The 21,994-nt window shown below is 36.2% G+C and overlaps 1 protein-coding gene across 1 annotated transcript in view; it reads right to left on the bottom strand.

Annotated features, from left to right (window-relative positions):
* GPC5 (glypican 5) overlaps positions 1-21,994 on the bottom strand; it is a 644,868-nt gene that overhangs the window by 205,308 nt on the left and 417,566 nt on the right. The window contains exon 6 of the mRNA XM_079903067.1: positions 4,849-4,969. Within this exon, the coding sequence (XP_079759193.1) occupies positions 4,849-4,969 (121 nt within the window). The remainder of the gene's footprint in view (positions 1-4,848; positions 4,970-21,994) is intronic.

Here is a 21,994-nt window from a genome sequence, read left to right as displayed (position 1 = left end):
AAATTATTAATGAACAGATTCTTGGTTACAACATTTAGAAATTTATCACAAGAGAAAAAAGTTGCAAAAAGATTTATGTATAGGGGATATACCTATTAGTAGTCTTTATTATTGTGAAAATTGGTGATAACCTAAATATCCAACTCAAGGTGCTTGGATTAAATAAAATGATAGTCCTACCATATGATAGAATATTCAGGCACTAGCAACCATACTGCAGAATATTTAATTCCGTGAAAAAAAAATTTATGTGTTGTTAGGTGAGTAGTTTGGGACACAAAACCAAATGTACTCTTTGTTTTATTAAAAAAAGTCAAATGTATACATAAGTACAAAAAAGTCTAGAAGGCTTATTTCCTGAGGCTTGTTGTTTCGTAAGTGGTATACCATTTATTTTCTACTCTTTCTATTGGTAAAATTTTCTAAAATAATAAAATTTGGTTTCTTATAATAGACACATAATTCTTCAGTAAGAAAAAGTTAATGTTACTAAATATCTTGTCTGTCCAAGATCAACTCTCTAAGTATCTGCAAGGTACCACATACATTAAATAAATGATTTCTCCATTCGTAGATTTTTACAGTACACATTTTTCATAGAATTCTGCTGTTTTATATTCTCCTCTAATTGTTTTGGTACAAACTCTCACAAGAAAGTAGCAATCTCATACAGTCTCACAACTTGAACAGTATCTGTATACTGATGTTCCCAAATGTCCGTTTCTAGTTCTAGGGTCGCCAATGAACTCTGCGCGTGCCTCTGGGATGTCTAACAGGCATCTCAAATTTAAGAGAACCATTCATTTATTAATATCTGGTCAACTCCAACAACCAAACCCCAGATGCGCTCCACTTCCAGAATTCCTTTTTTCACTTCATGACATTATCATCCCCCCTGATTATCTTCCTTATATTCTCTTTCTCTTGTCCCAATTTCCAATCCATCAACAATTCCTGATAACTCCACTTGCCAGATTGACCCAAATCCATCTGTTTCTCATATTACCCACTCTTCTTATTCTAGGCCCAATCAATTTCTACTCTTGCTCTTCAGGTCCATTTTCCATAGTAAAGCCAAAATTATCTTTATAAAACATAAATTCATCATACTCCGCCTAAAGCCTTTAAATGGTTTCCTTTCCCACTTAGGAGAAAACTGAAATGCCCTACCAGAGCCTACTAGTTTCCCCTTAATTCATTTTATGTTTTCTTCTCTTCTGTATTCATTCTGTTCCAGACACATGGCTTTCTCTTCGTTCTCTGAATACAATTAACCGACTCCTGCCACAAGTCCTTGAATGTATTATTTCCTCTGCCTCAAACACAGTTCTCCCCGATCTTCCTATGATTCCTTCTCCCTTTCCTACGATTCCTTGTCAATCAGTATCAACCCAGCCGCCCCGCAACTTGGAAAGGCCTCCACAAGCTCTCTCTTCTTGAGTGCCTTTCCCTACCTCATCTGTTCTGTTTTCTGGATTTGTTCACGTTTGTCAGCTACAGGCATTGTATTGTCCTTTTCCTTAGAATATAAATCCCATGACAGCAGGGTTGTGTCTGCTTTGCTCACCCATGTAACCTCAGTGCCTTGTGCAGAACCAGGCCCATAGTGGGAATTCAATAAGTATTAGTGGAATATTTTGAATAAATTAATGATTAAGACATTTACAAAGTGGCATGTGCAAAGTAAAATCCCTACCCACTTGTTTAATGACTCTAACTGCAGAGGTTACAGGGTAGAAAATGAGGTGTGCTCAATGGCAGGCCTAGAAGAAAGATGTTTGGGGGCTAACATATGGAGACAGTTTTTGCTAATAAATATGGCTGGCTTATTTCCATATACTTAGGTATGGAAAAAAAAAGGACAAGAGGAACTTTTGCTTACCCCTATGATGAGAGATGGCATTTTTATAGTATACTGTATTCTCGACAAATGCATTTAATATCCATTACAGTAAAAAACAAACTCCAAACACAAATAAGTGATCACCTAAACCTACAGATTAGATTCTGAAATATGTTCCTTCTTCTACTTCCTCCCTTGCTCCATACTTATTCTCAAATTAATAAATTCTCACTTATAGAAGATGATTTTCTGAACCTTTTCAGAAAAGGTTTAACTGCCCCTGGATATTACAGCACAGCAGCCGTTCCCACTAGGACACACACATGTGACCAGCGGTCAGAAGTCTGGCAAAGTCAAAAATTTCTCTTCATCTCCAGTACAGCTGTCTTAGGAAAGAACATGTTCTAAGACATTACAGGTGAATATTGTACAAAATATGACTTTCTGCTATCTTCTGTAAAAATCTAAATTTCAATCATATCACCCTAGTAGACTTTAAAAAGATAGACCTCAAAGGTAGCATTTTACTTCATATTCTCTTGTAACTCTGGAAGGAAACTTAAGCATGAATAATTGGAGATCTGCACACTAATATAAAGATGAAAGAATGGGACTCAGTTTAACATGGGTGCTAAAAAAAAGTGGAATTATTTCCCTCTGCCACCTTGAAAAGGATATGGCTTTGAAATCTATGAAGCAAGAAGGGTCAAATGTCATGCCAAATGGGCAACATATCAGTGAACCCTCCTGTGAAGAATTTTTAATAAACCCTACATTTTGAGTATCTACTTATTTCTTTGTGAATATGTTTTTTTTACATGTACTCTTTTGTATATAGCAGCTCCATCCTTATTGCCTACAACAGGGTTTTCCATCTGTTTTTATAATATATATATGTATGTGTGTGTGTGTGTATACATATACCATTAAAACAGTTTGAACACACACCCACTCGACACATATTTATGTATTTCTAAACTATATGCATGTGCTATTGCACTGTTACATATTTTATATACCTTCCTACAACCAAAAAAAAAAAAAAAAGTAAAAGAATGTGACAGAATAAATATACCTTGAAGTTCGATATTTCCTTTCTGCCCTCCAGTGGCTCAGCTTGTGAACTCCCTGGGGAATGCTTAGCCCACGCTGGAGACCACTGAGCTTTGCTGTCTCTCAGCGAGAGGAACCACTTTTTATTAAAGCTCTTTGGATTTTATGGTCCATTGTGCACTAGAGTTTTTGAATAATACAGATCTACATACCATATCATAGCCCGTGATGCTGTGAGGTGCCACCTAGATGAAGGCATTTGTTCCTCTAGCTGTATGTAATATTGTTGGCTCTGACTCAGAGCTGAGTTAACACACCCAACCTCCACCCCACTAGCCCTCATCCAATCACTGGTCAGTGTGGGACAATGAAGACCCACCTCCTTGTTTCAACTCAGGACAACCTGAAAGAGGCCTCCCAGCTCCTGAGGTCCTACTGGGTTCAGGCGAGGCTTCTGTTAAAGCTACAACACAGTTCAGTTGCTCCCTCTGTGCTGTGCCCCTCCCTCCAGCCCCTTACTGACTGCAGGGCACTCTGCCGTGAACCTCCTGCACACACATCTCTGTTTCACAGTCTCTTTCCCGGGGAACTCCAACAAAAACATATATACATCGGCAAATACTTAGGAATCTAGTTTGTTTATGTGTCAATTTCCTAATAGACTGTTTATTGGCCCACTGGAAATTTAAGAATTAAAAGATATCCTAGGGGCTTCCCTGGTGGCGCAGTGGTTGCGAGCCCGCCTGCCGACGCAGGGGACACGGGTTCGTGCCCCGGTCCGGGAAGATCCCACATGCCGCGGAGCGGCTGGGCCCGTGAGCGGCACTACTTTTCTCTTATACTTTTCCTAATGGAACTTATTTTTGATTCTGCTCTCCAGGGTGAGAGCTCTGTTTTCCCAATGTACCAGCCGTAGAAAGAGCAAAGTAGCCATTATTGCCTCCTGAAAAGGAGAAATCTCTGGTATTGGACACAAGCCCCCATATCTTGCTTTGCTCAATCTGTAGAGACTCCCATAAAAATGGAATCCTAAGAACTGGCCCCATATAAACTTAAGTTTTGCAGAACAGTTATGAGAAGCATACCAACGACTCTGGAATAATATCAATAAAAACTCAGTACTATGCTTAGGTATCGATTCTGACATAGAACACTAGAAGTCAGGATCAACTATCCATACAAAGTTTTGCTTAGAAAAAATTAAAATATAAATTGTTATAAAAAGACTAATAACTTAAAAAATAGCCCTTCTTAGCCCAAACTCCAACAGATGCAGAATGGAAGGTGGTTTTTACAACATGCAATATAATATTTGGCTTTCATTAATCAAATAGTTTGATGAAATATTCCTTTGACAGATACCTTCATGCTTTACTTGCCATGTATTAAAAACAGCATTACATACTCACTTAATTAAATAATATTATTAAAGATAAAACAAGTATTTCATAAACAACCATTAGGTAACATGTAAAAGGTGATACAGGAAATAAATACAAGAAATGCATGTGATTAATTTATGACTTAACTTTTGTTGAAAATGCAGCAAAAACCTTCACAGCAAGGCTCAGAAAGTTGCCTGGAAGGTGCCTTTGGCATCTTCCATGCTCTTCTATGTGTTTTCTTAGATGGTGACAGTAGTTCCCATGTCTAAAGCTTATTCGTTAGGGATGAAACTCATCCTGAGATTCTCATTATTTATTGAAACCCTGAAACCATGTTTCCTTTTACAGATAGATATTATCCATCCATTAAAATACTGCTGCACATTGAGTGTATATGAAAATCACTCAACCAAATATTTCCAAAACTCTAGATACAAATAATTTATTCCAGTACTCAGCTTCAGGTAGGATTATCAGATAGGATTAACAGGTTGATGACATATAATGGAAAGTCATCATTTACTAGTTATCACTGACTATACCAATAAATAGAGCATTGGCACTTACCTGAATAACATGCTTCAGTTTATCAATAATCTGATTTATCACAGGATCAGTTCCTTTGACTTTGACTTCGGGATTTCCAGACTGGGCTTTGATTCCATTTCCAACCACACGCTGAGTATAGCTAACAAAGTGAAAAGTGAAAGGTACATGACTTAATAATCTGGTCACAGTATTATCTGCCACAACTTTTGGAACAGATTCGAGTTCAGAATCTTACTCCCTCAAGAGTATAAAATAATGTATTTTTTCTTGGACCAGAATCTGGCCCAGCTGCAATGTTTTTTTCCTGGTAAAACACTTAGCATGCAAATACAGACTATCCTATTGTTATCCTCTCAAAAGACCCAACCAAAAATTGTGTTTTTAATACTACTTACCAATATACTAAAAAAAGTTAATATACATCTCACTTTGTTACCAATCTTTGCTGAATTACACATGTCTGAATCCATATCATCTGGGTCAATTCACTTCATTTTACACAGTATTTAGATGAATCAGTAATTTTTTTTACATATTGGACTACAAAAGAAATATATATACACATATATATGTCACATAATGTCAACTTAGTACTCAAACAAGTATTTAGATTCATCAGTCACAAAGATGTACTAAGCGCCCCCTCCTATATTCCAGTCCTATACTACATGACTGGGGTTATAAGGAGTTATAAGACTCAATTCTTATCCTCACAGCACTCATTATATACCTGGGAATATAATGTATCAATTAACTTGTTCATTCATGCATTCATTCATTACATTATATTTAAAAGTTCTTACTAGATTCCAGCAATATAACTATCTTTATTTTCCTGACAGTGTGGTGTAACATAATGACAAGTGAACAGTTAAAGCACAGCAGTAGGAATAAAGGAGACGTTCAGCGTGTGGTAGGGATAGCAAGAAGGAAGAGTATACGCCAAGTGAGAGGGAGGGATAACACAAGTAGTAAACATTGAACATATGGAGAAGTTTATTGGACCAAGGAGTTATAGCTTGAGGCAGCCCTTGAAATATTAAGGTAAGGATAGGTCTTGGATATAGTTAATGTGCTCTCTAGGGCAAAAGATGACATCCCAGCAGGGGAAATCGCAAAGGCCCTTGAGTAACACACACAGGGAAGAATAACTAGGCTTTTATTTACAAAAGGAGAGAACAAATGGGGGAAAGTAAGAGATGGGGGACATGCCCTGGAGGTTCCATCCCCTCTGTGTTTAAGACCTTCCTCTGAGTAAAATGTTGCTTACATTAAAGTATCATGATAAAGTGGCCTCACAGACTTTTCGGGAAGCATTTTCACATAATTTGTAATGTAATATCCCTTCTCTGTATTTGAGCAGAGTATCACAATTATGCACATGAACCTTCTGAACTTTCTACAGCAGTGGAAACTCTTTGAAAAGATGAAAAGAGGTTCCACTGTTGAGAATATGGCCAAACAAAAGGAGTTTCAAGTTATATCCAGTTATTCCCAATATTACGCATACCCAATGATCAATTTTCAAAAGTAGATCAAACAATTGCTAATTATGTCCTTCCAATGATAGTAAATGATGGAACTCTTTGATATGGATAATACCAATTGGATGTGATAAGAATAATGATATTAATAACTCTTTATTTTTAAAACAACCTTGAACTCGTTTCTTTATGCAGAAATAGAGGGTTTTAGAGTTAGGTATTCCAGTGTAAGTTAGTAACTTAGCAATATATACCAATAACAAATAGTAGAAGGAAAACAATTATGCATATACTATTAATGTGTACTAATATTCTTTAGTTAAGAAGAATCAAGTAAATTATAAGTATTAGGCTTCTCTTAACTTCTCTGTAGCACTGTTATATATTTCTTCCAAATATTTCAAGTAGATTACGCATGTGGCTCCCTTATTAGTGTGATTATTAATAATAATGATGAATAATGTGAATAAATAAATGGATAAATGATGACTATGACTCAGGCATTGTTTTAATTACTTTCTTTGGAGTCTGTCAGTTCATCTCAGTGACAATCATTTGTTGCAGCCATGAGAACATGCCTCATAGGCTTCAAAATATTGGAAGTGTCACTGACTAGGGCACCTGCCGCTTTGCTCTGAAATCTATTTGTTTGTCTCCTCCAACCAATGACTGAGTGCAGCAGAGATACTAACACAGACCCATCACTGGAAGACATAGCTTTCCCCTAATGGTCAATTTTGACTCAGGATTCCCTGCAGCCCCTGCTAAACCTGCCTTAGACGGCACCTCATGCCGAATGCTTCCACTCCACCTTGCTTCCCTCTCTCCTTCACTCTGGGTCATGTTTGCTTCATGGCCAACAGCTCTTCCAGCCTTACTCAGATTCCTCCCCGTTTTCACTCATAGGCATTTCACCTAATAAAACTCCTCTTGTGTTTAGTCCTTCTTTGGCATTTGCTTCTTGGAGGACCCAGAACAGTACACCATATAATATTTATACGATAATTATTCCCTATCTGTAGATTGGGGATCTAAGATTTGAATAGGTTAAGTAACTCTCCCAAGGCAACACTACTCGTTAAATATACAGCAAGGATATGAACACAGGGAATGTGAGCTCTAGATACAATCATTCAATAATTATGAATGAAAACTCCTGAAACCAACTAACATAAAGATACAATTAGCTTGGTGCAAAGTGCTTGTTTTTTTAATTGTTTTGTTTTGATTTGATTTTTTTTTACTGTAACTATACCATTTCAAAGTCTTCACTGCTTCTAATTAAAAGGGATATACTATTTTCTTCAAAAACCTCTTCAGCGAACAGTTGTATATTACTAGATAAAGAATGAAATAACAGTTGCTGGCAGGGTGAGACTGAACTAATAGACTGCAAGTTTGCCTTAAGATTTTCCTTTGTTTCACCTGAAATACAGACATAATGCCAGCAATGGAAACTGAGACTCCTCTCTTAACTTTAAATAAACACTTACTTGGTTCACGTCTTGATTTATTTATAGACCATGGAACTTTCTTTTAACATTCAAGAATATTGTTCCACATTAATCCAAAGAATTGCTTATTTTTTGTTCTTAATTATTACAGTAAATAACTCGTTAAATTTATCAGAATTACAATTGATCAATAATCTCCTTCCCAGCTAGTATATTACCGAATAGTTCAGGATCACTATTCTTATGTATCATTTAAGTAAGAAAAAAATATTGCAAAGCAGGGCATTTAAGATACTTTAAGTGAAACATGCTTTAATAAAATTATTCTTTTCTGTTTTTGTAAGGTTAAGAAGAACCACAGTGCAATAGTGATATACACACACCAGAATGATTTAAATGAAAAAAGATGATACCAAGCATTGGCACAGACGTAGGGCAGCTAGAACCCTCTCTCCTTGTGGATGGGAGTTTAAACTGATATAAACCACTATTTGACGTGTATTCAGGTATATACTAAACAATGTTTACCAAAAGAAAGGTATAGAATTTTCGGAGAAGTTCTATGCAAAAGAGCACCCAACTGGACAAAACCCAAATATCCCTAAACATTAGCATGGGCAAATAAATGGTAGAATATTTACATAATGTCATACTATATAGCAATGAGAGTGAATGAATTACAACTGTATTCCAAATCTTATAAGCGAACTATTAAGTGAAAGAAGCAACATATGGAACATGTGCTATGATTCCATTCATTAAAAGTTAAAAACTAATCAATGATGTTCCAAATCACCGTAAGTACTACTCTAGGAGATAGTGTGCAGAAGCTTGAAGGGGGTTTCTGGGGTTCTAGTAATATGTTTTTTGATTTGGATCCTGGCTCCACAAGAGTGCTCATTTTATATTAAAAAAAAAAAATAGAACTGCATAGTTAAAATTTGGATACCTCACTGTATACATGTATTTTCAACCTAAACGAAACATTGACGTTGAAAACTTCTCGTGCTCTTTTTCTTAATATGCATACAACAGACAAATTTGCATTGAACAATGTATAAATAAAAGATCAACATAGGTATTTTTAACACGGGCTAAATGGTTTTGTCATCATAAAATTAGTAATTTAGGCTCCTAGTCTGACACAAAAACTCCCTGCAGACTTTAATTTGCATGCAAAAAACACAGTTACTAAATCAAAGTTTTTCCAACAGACTTCTTATATGAGTTTTTCTCATTATGAAATTTTAATAAATCATTAATCACTCTTTTTCCTCCTACATGTACAAGTAATGGATAAAACATTTCAAGGAACCCTACAGAGGCTTCTTGACTTGAAAAACTGCTCACATTTCAATGAGAAGGAGGGAACAAAACACACACAAAAAAGAGGCAAATTTTTTGTTAGAGAAGTAATAGACCCACCATCTGTGCCTGTTTCTTTTAAGCAGGTCTGGGAATGGATGACAGCAGTTTAATAGGAATACTCATTCCACAAGTATGACTTGCTTCTCATTAACATGGCAAAAAGGCAAGTACGGATATATTTACATTCTATAAAAATGTTTTAAAATGATGATTAACAAGATTCCAGTTCTCTTTGTGTTCAACAGATATTTACATTCTATAAAAATGTTTTAAAATGATGATTAACAAGATTCCAGTTCTCTTTGTGTTCAACAGATGAAATATTAAAAAGAAGTGCTAATACATCTACACACGGTATGTCATTAGGAAGTCATTTCTCCTGACATTACCAACATTTCTTATTTGAAACACACCATGCTCTCTTGGCTGATATTAATTTCATTTTCTTGGGAATGCAATAGAATTGGTTTCAGATTCACATCAAAAGTATGGTATTTTGATGTGCACTTATACAATTTCAGGTGGAAAAATATACAAAATCTGACCCTGGAATTCGTTATGAATCATTAAAGTGATCTGTCTTAGAAGTTTTTGATAGCTTCACTGGGACAAGATATTAAGAATATGATCATTGATCAGAGATGAGGAAAACACTTTATCAGGGGCTTTCTCTTTCTACTATTATTGCCAACTCTGTTAGAGATTCAAGATTGAGAATGGGGCCATGTTGGTGGTGGTGGTAATAGTAGCAGCAGTAGTAGATGTTTGGTTTATATCCTTTTTTCTGACTTGGTTAGGTGATTGCATATTAAAATTCCTTCCATTTCCAGAGTTCTGAGTCTCCTAGTTTTAGGAGGTGTCTTTGACTCTGGTAAATGCATTGCTGTCTCTGGTTTAAAGGTCTGGGAAGCACAAGCTAGGTATTCATCAGTGAACCCCTTCCTCCAGAACAGATTTTTATTTCAAATCATCTCTGGGCCCCCCTTCTTGGTTTTGGTAGCAAATGTGAAGTAAGTACTAGTGATCTGTGTTTTGTAACTTTTTCTCAAATACCTGGGTGACACTGGATGCCACTGCTGAATACTGTTTTGTGCACATGCAGCTTCTATACAGCCCTTCTCCTTGACAGTGAAGGTCTTAATCTTTGAACTCTCATAACAGATAGGAGTCATATGATTGATTTCATGTGCCAGGTTTAAGAGAATAACCTTTCATGATAGGTAAGAGGACTACAGGGGATTTAGAGAATGCAGATATCTGTAGAATCAATTCAAAAAGATTCAACCTTCTGTGATTCCACTATCTCACTTCAACTGTTGAGACACAAACTATATTTAAGTTAATTTCTACCATTTATTTGACTTTATAATTATAGATAATAACGTCTAAGTTTGAAATATATGTTTCTGACCTTAAATAATGAAGTCAAAATAAATAGAATTGATAGAGACCTTATTATGGCCTTTATTATCATTTATAGATGACTAAATACCTACTGAGGATATCAGTTTGTGATATCTTATGGAAAACACTCATAAACATTATTCTAATAAGGTAATGTCATGCTTTGTATAGCAATCAACAAGGAATTTTTAGCAGATCACTGCATATAACGTTATATAAATTTCATCTCATCAACCTTTTGATAGAGACATTACAAAATCCTAAAAGTCCCTAGAATCTTACACAGGTTTTTGTATTGTTTTGCAAATGTAATTGGCACCAACATTAGTTAAACTTCAGACATGAAACTAACAACTGCATCAAAATATACTTTAAAATTAGTTGCGAGATACAATAATTCTCAGATTATCAACATACCATGCAAATGAACCACCCAGGTATTTCCTACCAATACGTAACACAATAAAATCAGAGAGAAAGAAACTTTGAATTTCAGAGCATACTAGTTTCCTGGGGCCACAATAACAAACTACCACAAAGTAGCTGTTTCCACAATCCTACACAGCAAATAGAAACACAGATGAGCAATTTACAAATAAACACCAATGAGAGGGGGAAGGGCAGTCATAATGGTAAGATATATTTTAACTGATGGACAATTCATTAAATATTTTTTAATATATTTATTAATCCTACCTTTAATGGCATCACTTTCTTTTTTCTTCCTTTACTTTTGGAAATTTGTAGCTTGTTTTTTTTCATAAAGGACACTCTTTGACAAATACAGTTTTCAAAGTTTAAATCCATCATCAATACTCTACTAATTGGACAGTTTTGATATGTGGTTGGTCCATGTATTTTTGGATTGGGGGTGGGAATCTGTCAAGGAAGCCAACAAGCTCAGTATTATGTAGCTTTTATTGTAAATACTTCTGTCTGCTCTTATTTTATGCATGACCAAATAAATTGGTTAGAATATTAATGAAAGTCAGACATAATAACATAAGAAGAACTATATGGAAAAAATGCTTATATATAACATATACATAATATATAATAATATAATATATAATGTATATACATATAAACATTTATATATACATAAAATAAACACAATGTATATATATATGTATATATACATAAAATATACACAATAATATACACATATATTTATATGTACTTATACACACACATACCCTACTGTTCCCGTATTTACTTTCTTTACATTCATTTTCAATAGCAAAAAAGTGGACTTCCTGGGCCCATAAACGAGATTTGAAATTTTAAAAGATTTGTAAATAATTTTTCTTAAGGAAAGTAAGCCTGTAGTAATTAATTAGTATATAGAAAACAATTAGAAGTTGAGCATAACACATCCATTTGAATACCCAGTTTCAACCCTGTCTCCAATCCCAACTTAAAGTTCTGTCCATTTTGTGGTCTGTTGAATCTCAAAAAATAAAAATTGATAGCTTTCAAATCACAGTTATTATGGAGAGGAAGCTGGAGGAGGTGGGGAAATAGCTCAGCTTTCTGTCCATCCTCATCTTAACTACACCACAGCCAAATTCCTACTATCAGACAGTCCTGAAAAAACAATCCACTTGTGTAATGGACTCTAATTTGTGTTCACTTGCATATATGAGAAAATTGCTTCTCCAGTTATTTCTTGGCAAACCCAGTTATGCAGTGCAAAAAAACAGCTGGACCTAGTTCCATAGACAGAACTCTATGTGCCTAGGGACTTTCAGATTCCTACAACTGTGATTCCTCTCTGGACACACTTGGCTGACTCAGTATGTGAAAAAGATGCATACACAGAAGGCGGGAGGTTTCTGATGGCTGGCAGAGCCCAAACAGAATGGGTGTTTCTGGTCCAGATGACCTGGAGATTCTGTACCTCGAGGCAAATTTGGCCAACCTCTCCGTCACTCTCTGTGCTTTTCCTCTACTTCCCCTCTTTCAGTCATTTAAATGATTTCTGCAAGGTCCTTCGGTTTACACTCTGTTCCTCCTGCCTAGAAACTTCTATCTCTTTCCCCAGTCACTACACCAAGCTTTAAAAGGGGTTTTGCTAATGGGATTAAATTTGAGATTCTGAGATAGAGAGATTACCCTGGATTATCCATGTGGGCCCCAAATGCCCATATGGCATGTATCCCTTTTAGTGGAAGACAGAGGGAGTTTTTTGGTTTTGGATTTTTTTTTAATTAATTAATTTTACTTTTGGTTGCGTTGGGTCTTTGTTGCTGCACGTGGGCTTTCTCTAGTTGTGGTGAGCGGGGGCTACTCTTCCTTGCGGTGCACGGGCTTCTCATTTTGGTGGGTTCCCTTGTTGCAGTGTACCGGCTCTAGGCACGTGGGATTCAGTAGTTGTGGCATGCAGGCTCAGTAGTTGTGGCTCATGGCCTCTAGACCGCAGGCTCAGTAGCTGTAGCGCACGGGCTTAGTTGCTCCGCTGCATGTGGGATTTTCCCAGACTAGGGCTCGAACCCGTGTCCCCTGCATTGGCAGGCGGGTTCTTAACCACTGCACCACCAGGGAAGCCTCTGGTTTTTGGTTTTTTACAGAAGTAAAAGGAGAAGGCAATAGGACCACTAGGCAGGGACTGAAGTGATGCTGCCACAAACCCAAGAATGCTAGAAGCTTGAAGAGGCAAGGAATGAATTCTCCCCTAGAACCACGGCCTTAGTGCAACTTGATTTGGGCCCAGCAATATTGATTTCAGACTTCAGACCTCCAAAACTGTTAGTTGTCACATTTCTGCAGTTGTAAGCCACTCACTGGTAAATTGCTAGAGCAGTCACAGGAAACTAATACAACTAACTGCCAACTAGGGTGTCTCTTCTAGGCTGTTGGCTCTTGTAACTATTGCTTGCTGACACTTTTTTTTTTTTTCTGGGATACATGTATCATTATTTTAATCAAGTAATTAACTGCACAATAGTTAGTGCCTATAACTCCCTTCTAGACTGTAAATTCTTTTTTTTTTAACATTTTTATTGGGGTATAATTGCTTTACAATGGTGTGTTAGTTTCTGCTTTATAACAAAGGGAATCAGTTATACATATACATATGTTCCCATATCTCTTCCCTCTTGCATCTCCCTCCCACCCCTCTAGGTGATCACAGAGCACCAAGAGCTGATCTCCCTGAGCTATGCGGCTGCTCCCCACTAGCTATCTACCTTACGTTTGGTAGTGTATATATGTCCTGCCTCTCTCTCGCTTTGTCACAGCTCACCGTTTAGACTGTAAATTCTTGAGGTCAATTAGTGTGTCTGTCTTAATGATCCTCTAGTTCCAGGGCTTGACAAAATGCTTTGAATATGAGAGCTTAACACATATTTGCTATCTGAGTGCATATATGACTGATACAAAAGTAAACCAAAAAATAACTTTCAGGAGCTAAGTTATCTTTTCCAGAACGGGTTCTTATGAAATGCCTCAATGTTCCTGAATTTGGTAACAAATCCCATGAATCTGTAATTTCATTTTAATGCTGATGTGGTCCAGTTTTAAATAGTTTCTGAATAGCACTTTTTAATGGAGTCTCATCCAAGGTCTCATTAGAAATAAAAATAAATGAGTAAAACAGAACAAACAACATAAACACTAAATCCTAAAACTGACACTCAATATGTAAACTAACTGTGAAAACAATTAAGGTAAACCTTCCTATCCATATTTTACTTCACAGGAGGGAAGAATTTCCTCTATATAAAATCTGGTAAGATGGCAGTTGGCTCTCCCTAGCCTGTCGCTGAGTCATTCCTGCAGGAGCCCTGAGAAGCAGCAGTTGTTCTCCTACAGCCCCAGTCCTGTTTTTTTGAGGGGCCTAATATAGACTCCTTGAGAGACTGAAGCTACAATAAAAGAACAAGATGCAGCAAGATTCTGCCAGGACCTGGAGAATATTTCCCTCAAGAAAAGCCTTGTTGGGTGAAGCAACAGAGGAGCCTGGGTACCTGAAGCGATTTATAACCCAAGTGATTCGGGTCTTAATCACATAGGCTTCCCAGCATCTTCGCTCCCTCTGCTGCTGCCCTCTCCCTGATCTCGCTCCCCCTAGCAAGAATTCAGCCTCTTTTCCTATTTTCCCTTCCTTTTCCCACATTACAACTTTGCTATTTAGTACAAAAAGATTTTCACGAAGTTTAGGAACAATGGAGAGAGTATAAAGCAAATCAAGAAATTCCTGATAAACACGTGACCTGCGCCATACCAACGGGCTATTTAAAATTAATTTCAAAATAAAATACAGCCTTTCTTTAGAATCCCCACCCAGAAATCAGTAACGTATATCATTTACAAACAGTACTCATCCTTGTCCCCCACTCTACACGTGTGCTGAACATTGCAATGCGTCTTGTGCCTTGAACGAGACAGCACAGGACAGGTATGCACCTTAGCCTAGCTGAGCTATTCCAATAGATGCTTGCTGGCTACTGAGGGGATGTGCATATCAACCTACTCTCCTCCAGTTTAGAATTAAAAAGAAGCTCAGCCATCATCTCAAAGGTAAGTGAGATGTAAATGTGGCTATTTATTTTTTATTCAAAAACCTGATTTTAGATAAATATTACTACCTTCTAGGTAAAGAGAATGGGGAAAACATAACAGAAAACACACACACAACTAAAAATCAACCTGCGAAAACAAGAAAGGGAATATCATGTTGAAGACTTAGGGAAAGAATACCCCTAAAAATGATTTTACTGTTGAACAAGAAGAAATATTTAGAAAATTGCTTTAAACTACTTAAACTATGAAGAGTAGGTAGAAAGACAGGTCATTTATGAAACGGGAGCTGAAAGTTATAATGACAAAATGGGCCTAAATGACAAAATGGGAGATGGGTGAGATTAGGAGGTTTATATGAAAACTAAAATGCAATAGCACAATTTCCATCCACAATGGGATCTGTGGAGAACAAAACAGATGCACTGAAAAGTTCAAGCAGCAGTTGAATCAGGGCCCAGGGGGAAAGAGAAAGGCAGAACATGATGACAGAAAAGATGGTAGATGGAATGCCAGAGATGGGAGTTCTGACTCAAGAATAATTTGTGAACCTGAGAAAGAAACAAGAGTAACTTGATATGAAACAATAATCAAAGCTATAACTTAATATGAAGAAGAAAAGAACTAACCGGATTCTAGTGGTTGTGGTGGGAAAACAGTGAAGACTTACCCATATGTAGACAGAAATGAGCCAAACCCCAAAACTGCAAAAATAAAGAAAATATCCGACTAATATATATATATAGAAAAAAACGTTAGTTAAAAATAAACTATATCAGGTTTACTTTAGACCTTTCTTCGGCTGTGTGAATATATTAGAAGACGTGGAGACTTTAATAAGAATATGACCAAAAACATCATATCTCTCAGGTTCTGTATCAAGGTTGAATGCAAAGGGATGACATCTCTATATATCCCACTGATCTGTCCTTCCAAAAATAATTTGCTCAAGGACATATCGGTACATATTGGGGAAAAATTATCAAAATTAAACTTTCAAGAAGCAGGAAGTTGTGAATCCAAAATCCTGAAAGGAGACAACTGATCCAATTAAAGTTCATTTTACATGTTTTATAATTGTTTACCACAAAATTATGATTAAAGTAAAATTTCAAAAGAAAATAAGTATTTAATAAATGCAATGATATTTCGTACTCCTAGTTATAATACTAGATATTGAGGATTGTTAGGGGCAAAGGGAAGGAAAAGCATTCTACATACCCCATCTAACATTGAGTGAACTCAAGAGATAGCATTAAACATTCCTGTAGGCTCTACTGAAAGTGTCCAGATTCAGAATACTAGTGACCATTTCCAAAATGATCATTCTAGTCTAGACCATATATGCCCTTTTCCTTATCTGATTATGGCAAAAGACTCCCTCCTGGACTCCCAGCTTCACCTTGATCCCCTTCACCTTTTCTTTACCCAAGAGCCAGAGAGATCTTATTAAAAGTAATTCAGATCATGCCACTTCTCTACTTAAGACATTTCAATAGATCCCATCTCAGTCAGAGGGAATTCCAAAGTCCTTACACTGGCCTACAAGGCCCTCTCTCCACAATCTGCCTCTTATCCTTTGTTTCTCCGACATCATCTACTAATACTCTTCCTCTCCTTCATTATGCTTCAACCACACTGGCTTCCATGATGATACTCTATGAATAAGTCCACAGGCTCTTGATTCAGGGTTACTGCACAAGCTGTGTTCTCTCTGGATGCATTTTTCTCAGTAAAGCACGGCTTCTCCTCATCTCTTTCAAGTCTTTCCTCAAATGCCTTCCACCAGTTATATAATTGCCATGTCTGGCAGTTTTAAACATGGCATCAAAACAGGCTGACATTCTTCTCATCAAGAGATGGATCTGTGTTTCCTTCCCTTCATCTGGTCATGCTTGTTACTGCTATAACCAGGAGAGTACGGCAAGTAATTTTATGGACTTCTAAGGCTAGATAGTAAAAGCCCATACACTTCTGCCTGGTTCCCTTGGAAAGCTCAGTCTCTGGGAACCCAGCTACCATATGAGGAGTTCAACCACACTGATACCACCATGATGGAGAAGCCATATATAAGCCATGTGGAGGTCCTCTAGTGAAGAGTCCCTCTCAGCTAAGCCACACCCACCAATTTACAAGACGTAGAAAAAAAGGCGTGGACCTTCCGCATTGACTTGTTTGCCAGCTGAGCACAACTGAATCACCCTAGTTAATGACACGGGAGCAGAAGAATCACCCAGATGAATCCTGCTAGAATTTCCTAACCTAAAGAATCCATGAGAAAAATAATAAAAGAAATAATCCACGAGAAAAATAAAAATCAAAACACTTCGATTTCAGATAAAGTAGAATTTAAGTGGAAATGTTCACAGGAAAAAATTAAAATATCAATAATACAAGTCAAGATAGTCATTAAAGGTATAGCAGCAATAATTCTTTATTCAATGAGTTACATACCATGAACATTTATAAGGCAAAATGTATTAATGATACATGAATGTATAATTACAGATAAAATTATAATTGGAAGATATTTAATTGCGATAGAATTAGCATGTCTCTGTTATAACTGATTAAATAGATTAAAAGATTAAAAATATAATTTGACCATCTAATGTATAAGATTTTTTAATACGTATATTCAAAAATTTGTAGGCTTCCCTGGCGGCGCAGTGGTTGAGAGTCCACCTGCAGGGGACATGGGTTCGTGCCCCGGTCCAGGAAGATCCCACATGCCGCGGAGCGGCTGGGCCCGTAAGCCATGGCCGCTGAGCCTGCACGTCCGGAGCCTGTGCTCCGCAACGGGAAAGGCCACAACAGTGAGAGGCCCGCGTACCGCAAAAAAAAAAAAAATTTGTGTACCATGACAAATATTTTTCTTTCAGGTCTCCATTGAAGATGAAAAATGGATTATATTTAAGACGGCAAAGAAATTTTCATTATATTTTTAAAAGTAGAAATTATGTGGGTTATATTACCTACCCAAAAAACTCAATACGATTGTATAGAAAAATCTCAAACTGTTCATCCCAAAGATTGAATCTCATCATCACAAAGATTGACTCTGAGTCCTATTTTAGTCTTAACTCACAACACGAATTTGGTTATTTATTAACTTTTCTTGAACCTCAAGTGCCTTAATGTCTAAAATATCAGTGATGTGGTCTAATTTTCAGGGTGCCTTGAGTACTAAGTGAAACTATATATGTATACTGCCAACAATAAGCATTTTAATAAATATTAGTACTATTATTTTGATCTAAAAAAGAATTAAAAACTATTCATTTTTAGAATGCTTCATTTTTCTCTAATCATAGATATAAAAGAGATACACAGAATCAAAGGGAAAAAATACTGAGAATAATACTTTTGAAATAAGGTCAGTTATTTCTTATAAGAACATTTCCCACAGATAGAAGTTTACATAAACTGCTTCAAAATAATACAAAATCCTGAGGAACTAGCTCATCTAGTGAGTTTTATTATGCCAATATCAACTGCCTGGTTTAGATAATGTGCTGCAATTATATAAAATGTCCTCTTTGGGGGAAACTGGGTAGTGGGTATGTGAGGGTCTATCTGTATTTTGTTTGTAACTTCTTGTGAGTCTATAATTGCTTCGAAATAAAAAGTTAAAAAAAACTGAAATCCTAGAGAACGTGATTCAAGAAGAGAGAGAAAAGTTGCAAGACAAATTAGAGAGTGCCTTAGAAACAGTGAATTTAACCCTTCAAAATGAAAGTACTGGGAACAAACAGAACTCTTACCTGAGGAAAAACATTTAAAAAAATATGATTAAATGAAATACAAATTTATTACTGAAAAAAATCCGAGGAAATTAAGCAGCAGCAACCCCTGCAGTTACCAATCCACTACATCTGAAGTTTTCCAAAATCTCAGTTCTTTTTGAAAATAAGGTAGCCCCTTTAACATACCTATTTAGTGGTACTATAAAATATCAATTACCATTAAAAAGAACCTTATTGTATGCTAAGGGGAGCTACAAAAACAAAGGTTACTGTTCTTGGAAAATGCAAACCAAGGGAAGATATGAAATTGTCAAGGCTAATTAGAATCCACTAGGAGAGTAAAGATTCCTGACACAGACTGAATATTTCTACTTTATGCAGACAAAAGGGCATCCGATAAAGGACACATACCATACATTACTCAGGAGACCAAACCTTGGAGACACAAGTCTGACATTTTCTATTTCCTTTAAAACAACCCCGCAAATCTCTTGGAACCCACAGCAACACACTTGGAGATTTGAGATTACCCAATAATTTCAGAACTGATGTTTGACATAACACTGACGTGTTGAATATTTTCCTTTAGCCACAGGAGATCTCCAGCTCCAGAAATCATAAGTCAAAGGAGCGTACACTCAATTCATTCTTTGTTATTGAGTGGTTTGTTTTTGCTAGATAATTTATGGAAAATTAGCACAAAATGACAGCTATGATACGGTGTAAGAATACCAAGCAGATGAAAAACTTGAATATTATTGCCAACACAAGATAAGAAGGGCAGTCAGCACATAAAGGTCAAATGAAAGAATCAACCTAAGTGTCTATGTAATGTCAACCCTGAAATGCAGTTTCAGCAAAAGTCTGGACAAACAGAGTTTGGTTGCCTTTTTTTCTTGCTTAAGCTATACTCTGAAATTCTCCATGGCAGCAGATATAAACCATTAACAAAATCCTAACAAATGTTTATTACTTTTGACTCAGTAATTTAAATTTTACCACGGTGAGTAAATCCACAGAAGAGTAGTCCAAATACCAGGAGAAAGAAATTCATCACGGCATTATTTTGGTGGGCAAAATTAAAAATAATTGAAGTATACATCAGCAAATTACGGCACATTCATTCTGAGGAATCACATACAAACATTAAAAATTATTTATAAAGTTATTTATAAAAAGTTGACGAGAAATTCTGGCTATACTATGTTAAGTGACAAAAGCAATATTAAAATTGTTTATATAATATTACCACAGCCATATGAAAATTATGCTTAGAATAATAACACATTTTCAAGTATATGGTGACCATAACATTTATTGGACATCCAGGCCATTACTAAGTGAAAAAATGGCTACTAATAAATAGTTTAGGACAAGAGGTCTAAATTGGGAATGTCCTAGAGTCACAGGACAGGTCTCACCCTACCTGTGTTGTGTTTTACTATGTTCCAGACAGGGCTTCAAGTAGTTTGCGCATTTAATCTCATTTAATCCACATGAGAACACAGGGATGTGGATAACATTAGTATTCACCTATAAAATGTGAATACACTGAGGCACAGAGACATTGAATAACTTGCCCCAATTTGGCGAGTTTGAATTTAAGGCCAGTCTGGCTAAGGAGTCCATGTTTTTAATCACTGTGCAAAATGCTTCCTAGAAACACGGGAAGGAAACACACCAAACAGTGGAGACTGAATTTGGAGAAATTGTAATGCTTTCTTAAATGATTCAAAATTTTCTAGACTGTCTATGCCAATTGCATATCATTTTCAAAAGAAAAACATTTGAAATGAATCTGTAATTTATTAACATAAAAGAAAATGCTGCACCTATTTGCCCACCTTTTGGTATAAAATAAACTATAAAATAATAGTGATTGTGGATTAACAAATCAATATCTTGAAACCATTTGTAATTTTATTTTCTTAATTATTTGCTGATTTTATAAGTACAATGATCATCTAGTTTCCTTTTTTGTCCCTCTTTACAAATGAGTGATTTCTCTGGAATTTATAAGAATATCAAGTTGGGAATGTTTTCTCACAAAAAAACCCTAAAAGAAAAATGAATTTCTTAGTATCTTTCTTCCACAGCTCTTTTCTTTTTTTGTTTCAAATCATTTTTTATTTTTTTAATACTACTTTCTTGAGTTGTAATATACATGTAAAAAAAGCACATATTTAATATTTAATGTACACAACTTGATGAGTTTGGAGATAAGTTTACACCTTTGAAACTATCACCACCATCCAGCCGTACACATATTCACGACTTCACAAAGTTTCCTCCTGTCCCCTTTATTATTATTTGTGTGTGTGGTAAGAATACAACATAAGACCTACCCTCTTAGAAACTTTTAAGTACACAATATAGTATTGTTAGCTACAGGCACTATATTGTATAGTAGATTTCCAGAATTTATTTACCTTACATAAATAAAACTTGGCACACTTTGACCATCACTGCCTCATTTTCCCCTCTCCCAGCCCCTGCCAATCACCATTCTACTCTCTCCTCTTATGATTTTGACTTTTCTTTTTTTTATGGCCATGCCACGTGGCTCATGGATCATAGTTCCCCAACCAGGGATCGAACCCATGCCCCCTACAGTGGAAGTAGAGTCCTAACCACTGGACCACCAGGGAATTCCCAAATTTGACTATTTTAGAGTCCACATATAAATGAGATCATACAGTTTTTGTCTTTCTGTAATTTCCTCCACGTTCATCCATGTTGTTGTAAATGGCAGGATTCTCTCCTTTTTAAAGTCTAAATAATATTCCACTGCATGTATATATCACATTTTCTTTATACATTCATCCATCCACGGGCATTTTGGTTGCTTCCATATCTCGGCTAATGTAAGTAATGCGGCAATGAACGTCAGAGTGCAGCTAGATAATTCTTCAGCATCCTAAACTCAATTCCTTTGGATAAATACCTAGAAGTAAGATTGTCCTAGCTTTAATTTTTTGAGGAAACTCCATGCTGTTTTCCCTAATGGCTGAATCAATTTACATTCCTACCAACAGTGCACCAGAGTTCCTTTTCCCTGACATCCTCATCAACACTTTTTTGTTGTTGTTCTTAAATAGCCATCCTAACAGGTGTGAAGTGATATCTCATTGTGGTTTTGATTTGCATTTCCCTGATGATTAATGACGTTGAGCAACTTTTCATATCT

The sequence above is a fragment of the Stenella coeruleoalba genome (genome assembly GCF_951394435.1).
Source record: "Stenella coeruleoalba genome assembly, chromosome: 18".
Lineage (NCBI taxonomy): Eukaryota > Metazoa > Chordata > Mammalia > Artiodactyla > Delphinidae > Stenella > Stenella coeruleoalba.
Note: the sequence above shows the minus strand (reverse complement) of the source record. Positions and strands in the feature narration are given on the sequence as shown.